Source organism: Furipterus horrens, unplaced genomic scaffold, assembly GCF_987537825.1.
Source record: "Furipterus horrens unplaced genomic scaffold, mFurHor1.1.pri manual_scaffold_2, whole genome shotgun sequence".
NCBI classification, from domain to species: Eukaryota; Metazoa; Chordata; class Mammalia; order Chiroptera; family Furipteridae; genus Furipterus; species Furipterus horrens.
In genome coordinates, this window is record NW_028327172.1 from 210,597,497 (window position 1) to 210,608,873 (window position 11,377).

At 47.7% G+C, this 11,377-nt stretch overlaps 1 protein-coding gene across 2 annotated transcripts in view; it reads right to left on the reverse strand.

Annotated features, from left to right (window-relative positions):
- CC2D2A (coiled-coil and C2 domain containing 2A) overlaps positions 1 to 9,999 on the reverse strand; it is an 83,394-nt gene extending 73,395 nt beyond the window's left edge. For both annotated transcript variants that reach the window (XM_090267060.1, XM_090267059.1), the window contains exons 1-5: positions 9,803 to 9,999; positions 4,966 to 5,054; positions 4,546 to 4,647; positions 2,191 to 2,292; positions 1,271 to 1,444 (exon numbers count right to left, since the gene is read on the reverse strand). In XM_090267060.1, coding sequence (XP_090123186.1) covers positions 1,271 to 1,444; positions 2,191 to 2,292; positions 4,546 to 4,647; positions 4,966 to 5,054; positions 9,803 to 9,908 — 573 coding nt within the window. In that variant the 5' untranslated portion in view covers positions 9,909 to 9,999. The remainder of the gene's footprint in view (positions 1 to 1,270; positions 1,445 to 2,190; positions 2,293 to 4,545; positions 4,648 to 4,965; positions 5,055 to 9,802) is intronic.
- Positions 10,000 to 11,377: the final 1,378 nt, after the last annotated feature.

Here is an 11,377-nt window from a genome sequence, read left to right on the forward strand (position 1 = left end):
CTACGCCTCTGATCATCAGTGTCTCAGCTGCAAAATGGGACCATTAACAGAGATGACCTCTTCAGGTTTTGCGAGGACAGAATTAAATAACACATGTAAACATTTTAAGCACAGACCTGTAATGCTAAATATTAGCCGAAGCGTGTTAATTTTGTTTAATTGAGGATTTTCCGAACATTTTCTCCTTTGATGTCTTCTCTTTCTCTTTCTTCTTCTTGTCCCTCTTACGTCCACCTCCTTCTTTTTCAAATGTAAGCCTGGTGTCCTTTCTGAGCAACACCCCCTAAAATCCTGCGGAGACTTGCGGGTACTGAGATACTGGTGGCCGCCCAGTGACCCGCCTCCCCAAATGGACAAAACGGTAAGAGTGGAAATGTAGATCGACGTGGGAGCCAAGCTTGAGGACAGAGAAAGCCAAACACCTCAAGAGAGGAAAAAGAGAAAAATCCCCCTAATATCAGCGTGTGGTTTTTCTTGCTCCTGCCCCATCTCTGCTTTGCGATGAGCCGAGGCTCAGAGATGGAGGCAAATCTTCCAAGACAGAAAAAGGAAGCTACTGAAAGGGCCTCTCGCTGCTCTAAAACGTCCACCAGAAAGACTAACTCTATGCTGAGTACGAAAACACTAAAAAAGGGTCTGGGCAGGTCCGAGCCTGGACCATGTGGAAGGGGCTTCGAAGTACCAGGGATTTCAAAGGGTGGTTCTCAAAATACAGATTTCATGGGAGAACGTGCAAAAGGAAAGAGAAGTGGCCTTCGGAGGGAAGTGTCATGATTTCAGAAGGAGCTGCTTGCCTGTAAGGTTGTGGGGAGGAGAGAGGGAGCTTTCGTTTGCCTTGGGAAGGTCAACAGTTTGCATGTGGATTGAATGCTAATCATTTTGTGGAGTTTAGCAAGAAAAATCTGCAAGCCACATTGTTCTGAGTTTTTTTCTCCACAGAAGAAAGGTGGACAGATGTATTTCAAGGCCCTCACTACTCAAATTGTGGGGTGAAAGCAAAGGCTACTGAAAGTAATGTGAACCTAGCACCCCTTTGCTTTCAATTAAGATGTGGGTGAGGTGTTCTGTGTGGTGGTGGCAGGTGTGCCTTCAACCACTTTCTTCTTGGCTAGGACATCACCATCATCACCATCATCATCACCATCATCACCATCACTGTCATCATTATTATAATCATCATCATCATTATCATCACCATCGTCATTAACATCATCCCCCCTCCCCGCGTTACCATCACAACATTAAATACCATTTTCACAACATTAAATACCATTTTCTTAACTCCTTGAACAGGTGGCTCTTCCTCCTCTCCTTCCTCCTCCTCTTGGTTAGCTCCATCTCTGCCTTTTACTTTTGGTTTCCCCCCCGATTCCTCTGGTTCAGGTTCAAAGCTGAAAGTGAAGAAGTTATAGGCTTCTTCGGCACAAGGGAAGCCAGGCGGCGCCTAAGGAGAAGTGGAGAGCAATAGGGTTTCAGGTTTTAGAAGCTGAAAGGAGCCCTGCTGCCCAGTTCGCTGACAGACAGCGGGCTTGGTGCTAATGGCCTCAGTCACATCCTAGGCCCCGGAAGCCTATGACCTTTGTCGAAGGAACAAGATGGCGGGTAGTGAGCTGTAAGAACTGCAACAGGCAGCTGGTGGCCCCCATTAACAAGTGTCTTTAATGAGTTACTTTTTACAAACCAGCAATTATTTACCCTCCCACAAGCACATAAATATATTATTTAGAGCAATAAAAGCTTTAGAAAGGATGATTCAAATGCCAAAAAGGGAATTCCTTGTTTTATAGGCCAATGCTGAAATAATTTTAGTGATGAGCAATGCAAGATTTGTTAACCTTTCTGTTTTAAGACCCTTTTTGTGTGTGTTCCTCTTGAGTTAGTATTCCCCCCCCTTTTTTTTATATTGAAAGCTGGTGCAACTTCAGAGCTGCCTTTCCCTGAATTTTCCTACCCCAAATCGGGCCTTATCCTAATCTCTCCAGAGCGTGAGTCCAGGATTTTGAATGTAGGAATTATTTCTCAAACTTTTCCTTGCATCCTCCGTGGCAGTAAGAGCCAGGCCTTGTATATCATCATCTCTCACTGGTTTTTTTTTTTTTTTTTGAAAAACATCAACAAACTAACAAAAAGCATGATTGAAAGTATGCACGATTTAAAACAAGCATGATTTAGAAAGACAGGATTTCTTACCGGGGGTTTAGACTTGATTTTTCGTACAGAATCACGGAACTTTACTCTTGCGTAACTTTGGGAGTCATCTTCTTGGGGAGTCCTTTGTACCCTGCTACTTGGCTAGATGAGTAAAAAATGATACATACACCATTTAAGTCAAGAAACTAAGGATGTTATGAAATAAGCATTAACTCTCAATTGATGCAGGTCACCATCCCTAAGAAATGAAATTCTGACAGAAGTCAAATGTATTCGAAGGTTAAGATTGATGAATATTGTCTTACTCAGCTCTGTCTCTCAGGACCAAAGACATATAAAATTTTGTACTCAATGAACTCTAAAATGAAAAGTGTTTCTCCTACAGGTAAGTAGATTATCCTTTACAGAGGATCCTTTCCAAACAGTCTATGAAGAAAAGTATCAATGATGTCTGATTGTAAATAAGTCTGACATACACTCTTAAGGGCACATGGCCTGTCCTTCTTCTGGGCCTTGGGACCTGCTGTCCCCACTGGAATCAAAATCTTCTGTCTACACTGGCCTGATATGCTAAGTGGGAGAACTGCGTGAGGTCCCAAGGTATCTACTCTGCAGAGGACTGAGGCATCACTATCTTATGTACAACGTTTCTTATATCTTATATTTTCTTCAATAAATGTCTATTCTTCACATTGCATGGCTGGATACTTTCTGGACAGACCTTGTCGTATGGGTGAAGAAACATGTTTGTGAGTGAGATGTTCTCTTAGGAACCTGAGATCTGCTCTAAAGACAAGGCAGTTAGTTGATGTTTGACTCAAATCCATGGAATGGATCTTAGGGATTAGGGAATATAACAGTCATGTAAGTCGGGGTCTTGTTCACAAGGAGAAATAAATACCTTGTAAGCCACGGGAGTATATTTTTACTTCTAAAACTTCCAGCTTTATTTGGGATATCATGTGCATGGCCCATGGACAGGTGAGAGCTGATTATCAATCAGAAGGTAAAGACACGACCAGATATAAGAGATCAGGTCTTCTTATCACTTAACCTACTTGACCAGACGTTGAGACTCACATACCTACCAAAATAATTGAAGTGTCTTGTCCTGAGCTGATGGGATTTTAGGTAGTTTTTCTAAATTTTCTAATATCTTAAAACTGTGGCTCTTACAAGAGAAGATAAAAGAGAATAAAAAAAAAGTCTGCTGAATAGAATGCAGTAGCGAACTGTCATCAAACCATTTTATTGGCCCCACTGCGTGTTCTACTAAAGGACCATGGGCCACAGCACATGAGCACGGCTGCAACTTTCCTTACGACCATGCAATCTTTGGCTTGTTTGGGATGGATAAAGATTAAATTTTTATAACATCTCCTCATCGAAAAAGGAAAGCTTCATCTAAGAGGTCAGCTGTTAAACCGCAGAAACACTCCCAAAGCCTGTGCGTCTTTGTCTCAGTGGCAAAAAACAGCCGACACTATCGTCATCACCAGCACCAAACAGTTGGCTCAGACTTGCAGACACTTCAGTGAGCCATGTGCTGCTGTTCCTTCCGTTCCTTCTTCTACCCTCTAACCTGCTCGTCCTTCATCCATGTTCCTTACACGTCTTTCTTTTACTGGCTTCCTCTCCGCCTCGAAGGCCTTGACTGTAAGTTTTTCTCCAAGCGCCAAGACCCTCCTCATCCCGTCTTCTTTCCCCCGGGAAACAAAGGCATTCTCAAACCTTCACACTCACCTCAGTAGAAACGCTTCCTAAACCCGTTTCTCCAGGCCTGGTCCCTTCCTCTACAGACCTCTCTAGGACAGCACACTGCCATGCCCACCAACACCTCAGATTCGAACAACAGTCGCCCCAGTGCATTCAGACCATGTCCCCATCCTATCATCAGAAGCTTTCCATAGCATGTAGAAAACAATCGAGGCTCCTTAGCGTAACATTCAAGGCCCCCCGATTCCCCCCCACCCCCCGGCCCTGCTTTTCTCTCCCTCTCTCTGTTTCTCAGCAAGATCCATGGATCCAGCAACTCTGACCCATGAGATAGACCAGGAGGGATCAAATCCTGGCTCTTTTGCCTACATGCTCTGCGACCTGGGGAAAGGTCTGCAGCTGCTCTGAACCTCAGTTTGCTCATCTGTCAAATGCAATGAAAAAAAATAGCACCTACCCCCTAAGGATGGTGGGGTGATGACGTGTGATTACAAGGGGACAAGACTTGGCCAAGTGTCTGGCACTGAGTAGTACTCTATAAATAGTAGCTACTATGATTATTAATAGGTATTTAACACCTCCTTTGTGCCTAGCTCTGTCCTAGGACTTTTGCTAGAAATTATATATTCTGTTTCACCGTCTTTGATCATAAAGCAGAGATGGTGGCCTGCCACTCACCTCCGTGCCAAATTCAGTCTCCAGTTCTTTCTCACTGGGGCTTCGTAAACGCCTGGGCCGAGGGGTGGGGAGTTCCTGCAGCAACGCACTTTCTGCTTTGGACTGAAAAATCAAACAGAAAATTACTGCTACGTCAAGCCAGTAACACAACGAAAACCACAGTCACCAGCCCGTAAAAGATACACACTTTACCTCTTCAAGGCAGGAGAGCAAAGGAGGTGGTTTAGAGAAATGATACTAAATGCTTCTTCAACATAATTTTTATCTGCGCCAATGTTAAATGCCACATTCACACTTAGAATGTGAAAGACATTTCAGAGTGCTCAGAGCCGCACAGCTGTGAACACATGAAGCGAGCTAGAGACAGGGCCCCAGGAGCTGCCGTCGGGGCTGAACAAAGTGGCCACGGGGTCCGCTCACCCGTGCGGCCTGTAATTTCTCCCGCATGCGCTCCCTCATGGAAAATTCTGCAAAGCCTGTCCTGGAAGCTGAAGGGATTGGAGGTAAGCCTAAAAAAACACAAGAAAATGATTTTAAACCAACATTTTTTTTTCCCAAAGGGAGGATTAGATTAAAAACTAACAAGAGAATGTTATTTGATTTTGCAAATTTAGAACTTTGCATAAGCAAACATGAAATAATGCTGACAGCCGACCATCTAATGTAGTTAGTACGGGTCTTGGCTTCTTGGGGACGGACGGCGACAGCCTTGGTCCTGCCAGGGCTGGGGCTTGCACGAGGCCTCGGGCCGACAGGAAAACACGAGGCGGGCCTGAACTGAGTGAGACAGCAGGGTCACAGCAAGTGACCTCAGAACAAACTTCATAAATTTCCAAGAGGGGAAATGATACGTAAAACTCTTGAAGTTGGAATATTCTAGTAAGAGTTCATCTCTGACAGAATATCAATATTCTACACAACCCGACTTTGGAAGTGCTAGATTAGAGAATCTCTTCTCCCCTTTTCAAGAATTCAACCAACAAATATTTACTAAGCACCTGTTATGTGTACGTGGCCTGAGAGAGAGAACAGTGAACAAAGCAAGCAAATGTCCTCACCTTCATGGACTGTACTTGCTTGTGCGGAGGATGGACCATAAACAAGTAGTATATTTAGCATGTCAGATGGTAGGAGGCAGTATGAAGACCAATAAAGCAGGATCGAGCATAAGGAGGGCCGGGAGGGAGGGTGTGTTGTAGTTTAAAGTTGAGTGGCTGAGCAAGGGCAAGGGCTTCCGGGTGACATCGGAACAAGTGCAGAAAATGAGACACATGGAGGACTTGGGGACAAGCATTTTAGCTACAGATGCCAAGACCGAGACAGACGTGAGACCAGAGCAGAACGGGGGAACACAGAGGCTGGGGGTTGGAATGCTAGGTTATTCGGTCTCAGAGATAAGGAGGAGACGTGCCGTGTAGGTGTAGGTCACCCTATAGAATCTGGCTTTAACTCCAAGTCAGCTGAGAGCCCCTAGAGGATTTGGACAGAGTGACCTGACTTTGTTTTCATAAGAGCACTTGGCTTTCGGGCTGAGAATGGAGGTCAACAATGGAAGCAAGGACACCTGAGTATTGCAATACTCTAGGTGAGGTCAAGGTGGCTTGGATCAGGATGTGGTGGAGGTAGTGAGAAATGGTCCCATTTTAGGTCTATCCTAAAGATAGAGCAAACAGGACTCATGGATAGATGTGGGCAGGTAAAAAGGCAGAAATTAAAAATGACTCCAAGTTTTTGACCCAAGCAATAGGAAAACTAACATGGCCATTTAGTGAGATGGGGACAATTACAGGAAGAACAGGTTGCGGTCGGGAGAAGGAGATCGGAAGCTTGGTTTCAGCTGAGTAACATGTGTCTCAAAATTGATCACAGACCAGCCAGGACGTGAGGTACAGCAGTGAGGGGAGACGTCAAACCAGGAGAGTCGAGTCCAGAAGAAGAGTGCAGGGGAGGCTGGGAGTGGGGAGCTCAGCAGGTGCTGCTGAGCGTACGGTAATGAGAACTGATTACTGAGTTGAGCAGACGTGCATTGACGGGTGACCTCGACAAGAACAATTTTGATGGGGAGCGGGGATGTGCGTCAGATTGCAGTACCTTCAAGATTGTAGACAAAAATGGGGACAGATGACTTCGGGGGAGTTTTGCTGTGAAGGAGTTCTTTTTGGAAAATGCCTTTCCTTATCATTAATAAAAATGTGTGTGCTGTGTATTCTCGTGTTCTTTTATGGGGTGCTCAGTCAGGTGCAGCCCCAGAGGAGAGCCCTGGGACACGAAGTTCATTATCCTCCCAGGTCCTAGATCCTCCCACAGGGCGGACCACACAGGGCCACATGGGAACACGCAGGTGGACAGGAAGCAGAAGGTCAGGGAGCACAGAGCTTAGGCCCCGGCCTCTGTTGGGGTTGCTGAGGGAAGACAGGGCAGGGCAGAGAGGACAGTCTAGGGCTGGCCAGTTTGAATAGTTGGGTGGACTCTGATCTACGGGGTGGTCTCCAGTCTCCTGGTACCTGGCCCCGGGATGATTCAGACAGAGGACTATTGCTTGCTGAGGAGCTCGGGCCAGGTCAGGATCCTGGGGTCTGGATGGGTTAGTTTGCATATCAGACAAGCTCCAGTCAGGGCCCTTCGCCATCTCTAAGAATGAGCTACTCTCGCCCCAACTAGAAAGGTTTTTTATTTTCCTTAAGATGTCAAGCATCATAATATTCAGAAAATAAAAAATATTATAGAATAGAGTGTACTATTTACTAATACCTGTCTCCTAGCACCATGTGAACTAGTATCTCCACCGTAGGGGAACTTTCTGGCATTCCTGCGTTCTCTACGATGTGTCCTCTGACTAGAATGTTCTTTCTCTTCTGCAGCCACAGGGTTCTGAGAACACCCCAGACCCTGCTCCCCCAGGCAGTTCTCCTATCTGTCTTACCCTGTCCCTTTGACAGTTGTTTCCTGGATCAGTCTCTCCAGGTCCCGAAGGCTTTTAGAAAGTATGCCTAAGCTAAATGATCTATTTCCTTTCATTTGCATCAAATTTCACCAGGTTTGGAGTTTCCTTTTCAATCAATACTGAGAAATTGCCTCTGAGGTGCTTTAATCAGAGACACTAACTAACACAGATGAACGGAAAACAGATGTCAGTAATGAAGAAATTCATGCTCATAAGAAACCACTTAACATTTGATAGTTACTCCCTGAAGAGGGGGTGTGAGTTGGAACCACGGGGGAATGTGTGTACTTTTGGTCTACATGTTTATTTGATTTGGAACTAGTGCCTGGTCAATGAAGTGATTTCTTTGTTTGGAATGTCCTGACTATGTATATGTTTGAATAGAAAATTAGAAGCCAAAGTGTTTCCTGCAGAGATTTGTGCTGCTGTTACTCAGGGAGGTGGTACCTGTGGGCATGTGGCTGGTGCAGGGGGGCAGGCATTATAACCAGGGGTGCTGTGTGTCTGAGTGTCTGGACACTGTCTGACCTTGACAATGCTCGCAGCCCTGTAGGAATGCTACAGTGTGGAGAGGGTTACAGGTTCAAGGTGGGGAGCTGGGTGGTAGCTCCGAGGGGCATGCCAGACCCACGAGAGGTCTGGAAGTCAAAGTTCTGGACCCAGGTGGGCAGACGTGGTTGGAAGGGGATGGTGGGGTAGCGGTGGGGTGGGGAGGGAGCCTATCTGAGCCAGAGCACAGCCTCCAGTCAAACGCAGGAAGGCCAGCTTGAGACAGACACCCGTACACCCAGAAAGCACTGCTGAATGCCGTCCGTGTATCCACGCTGTGCTGAGCGGACCCGAAAGTCAGTCTCTGCCCTCAAAGACTTCTAGTCCAGCAGGGAGGGGAGGCTGTGTACCAATGAAAAGGAGACTTCATACACTCACATGAACACAGGGGCCACAAAGCACAGAGCAGGTCTACTTAGCCCACGTGGGGGGGCAATGGGGAAACTTCCTACAGGAGGTGAAACATATGCTGGTTTTTGAAAGGTAAGGAGCTATGATACACAAACAAAAACCCAAATAGGTCGGGAAAATCAGGTGTGTGATTCACCTGCATGATACTCTTCGGGGGACAAATGAGGCACAGCCAGCTGACAATCTTGTGAAGGTGAAGCTGGCCTCTCTGTCCCATAGGAAGAGTCCCATGAGGACCCTGGGAGCCACTGTGGGCAGTGCTGGTTGTAGCATTGCCTTTGTTCCTTCTGTGGGCAGCTGTGAATCATTAGCTTCAAAGACTCACCGGGGTTAAGATTTGTGGGTGTCGGACGAGACTTTCTATAGTACAGTGTCCGCAGACTGGAGTTTGCGTTCAGTTCCACCACCTATAGCTCTTGGTTGTCTCTGAACCATGGATTCCTAATTTCTACACCAATGCCTGATGTGGGGGCTCTTCTGGGACTAGAATAATGTGATGCCTGTGAAGACCTGAGCATGGTGCCAGCCACATCTCAGCCTCAAGAAAGGTAATTATTTTTGTTAGTATTTAGCATCGAGTTTTTCTTCCAGCTGGAGGAGGCTACTGGGTAGGCGCCAGACCCTCTGAGGGCTGCTTTCGGTATGTCATGAAGCCAGGCTTTTATTACTCCCATTTTATAAATGAGGCTCCCGTGGCTTAGGTAACTCTGGTTATTGCTCACGCCCCCATGACCAAGAGTCATGAAATAAACCCTCATAGTGAACGATCTTCATTCAACAAGGCTCCCAAGACCACTCCGTGGGAAAAGGACAGTCTCTTCGACACGTGGTATTGGGAAGCTCATTATCCACACGCAAAAGAATAAAGCTGGTCCCTTACCGGACACCAGACAGAAAAATAAACTCAAAATGGAGTACGAACCTAAGCGTAAGACCTAAAGTTATAACACTCCCAGAAGAAAGCACAGAGCAGATCTTCATCACACCAAGTTGGGCAATGATTTCTTGACCATGATGCCAGAAGCACAGGCAACAGAAGCAAAAACGGACGAAAGGGGCTATTTCAAACTTAAGAAGTTTGGTGGTCAAAGGACACAGTCAGTCGAGTGAAAAGGCCAACTATGAAACGGGAGAAAACAGTACAGAGCATGTGTCTGACGGGGGTTCACTCTCCAGAACACAGAAAGAACCCCTACAACTCGACAACATTAACAGCAAAACAAATAACTTGATTAGAAAGTGGGCAGAGAACACACATTTCTCCAAACATCATATACAAACGGTCAACAAGCAGATGAAAGAAAAATGCTCAGCGTCACTGATTATTAGAGAACTGAACCGAGAGACACTTACTCCGGGGGCCTCGGCGGGCGGTCATGCCCAGGAGGTGACTGTCCGGGTTGGGATCCTCTTGCACCGGCTCCCGCTGGCTGCCCAGAGGGGCTTTGCCAGACACCATGTCCGCGGGGCCAGCAGTGCGCAGCTGTGGGCGGGGGTCAGAGGTTGTGACTCCCAGGCTTTCAGTTGGCTCTGACCCTGTCTCAGCATGAGGTGGGTCACTTGAACAGGGAATAGAGCTTACTACTATTCTGATCTACATAATAACTGTGATCCCTGCTATCTCTGCCACTGTGGTCCCCTCCCCCTGCCCCGCTCCCAGGGGAGCAATGCCACCTCTGAGTTTCTCTAAGAGGTTTCTCATGAAATCCCAAAGCATCCCAAAGTGAAGGGCATGTTTTCACTTCTCGGTATAATGTCTAGAGCTCTGCAGACACAGGGAGGGAAAGGGAAGCAGGAAATGCACAACCCAATGGTTGGATCCCAGCTCCAACTCATTGGGAAGCAGCCCTTCAGCATCCCTGGCTCACCCAGGGCAGAGGAGCCCCAGGTTTCTTCCCCCAATTGGCAGAGAAGGGCGGGCAGGTGAGCGAAAGCAGCAGTAGAGGCCAAGGCTGGGTGACGGCCTTTAAGGTCACACAGAGGCTTGAACTCAGGACTGTGGGACGCTGGGCAGGCTATTTGACTGCTAACTTCCCTTCTTCCTCGTCTGTAAAGGAAGGGAAATTACAAAGGCCACTCACTGAGAGGCTGCTGTGTATCAGGCGCTGTGCAAAGCACAGAAGTTCTGGCTGAACTCAATGGCCTGGGGGGGACTCTGAGGCATCTCCTTAAACAAAGAAGTCCCCACGTGATTCTGAAGTGTCACTGGAGTTAAGGATCATCACTGTGGATTTCCCTCAAAGCCCCAAAGGCCGCTGTGTTGTTAGTGATCAGGGCTCTCGTGCTCCTTAAATTGCTGAGATTGAGATGATGCGATGCCTGATACTGGATTCCATCCTCCACTCCACGCCCCCTCGCCCCGGTGGCAGCTGCTCACCCTGCCTGTGGCCCTTCCGCTAAGGACTTGAGCTTCTTTTGTCTGCCCTGGGCCACTGCCGCCTCCTCGGGTCCCCCTGCCCCTGGCTGCAGAGCCACCCCTCACCCTGCAGGAAGGGGTTAAAGCTCCCTGAGTGGTCAGACTGGCCACGTGGCTGGGCGGCACCTCGCAGCCCCGGGCCCTCCTCTGGGTGGCTCCGTCTCAGCTGCAGGAGCAGAAGTCTGCTCCACAGCTGTGCTGGTTACAACTGCAGTGTGCTGGGGAGGAGGAGCTGGGAAGGGGCTTCTTCCCCGCCTTGGGTTCTCGGGTGCCCTCCCCAGCTCCCCACTTTCCCTGCCACCCTTCCACAGGCCCCATCTCATGGCTGCTGGCTCAAAATGGCGCTTCCCTCCCCTCCTTCCCCAGCTGGCATCTCGAGTATTCCAAACAAATCATCCTTCCACGGAGGGCAAGGACTCTCACCAAGGGGTTTTTGTTTACCTTGAGAAGATGACCTTGTACTTGCACAGACGGACGCTCCACTTAAGGAGGGCCACTCCTGCCAGGAGGAG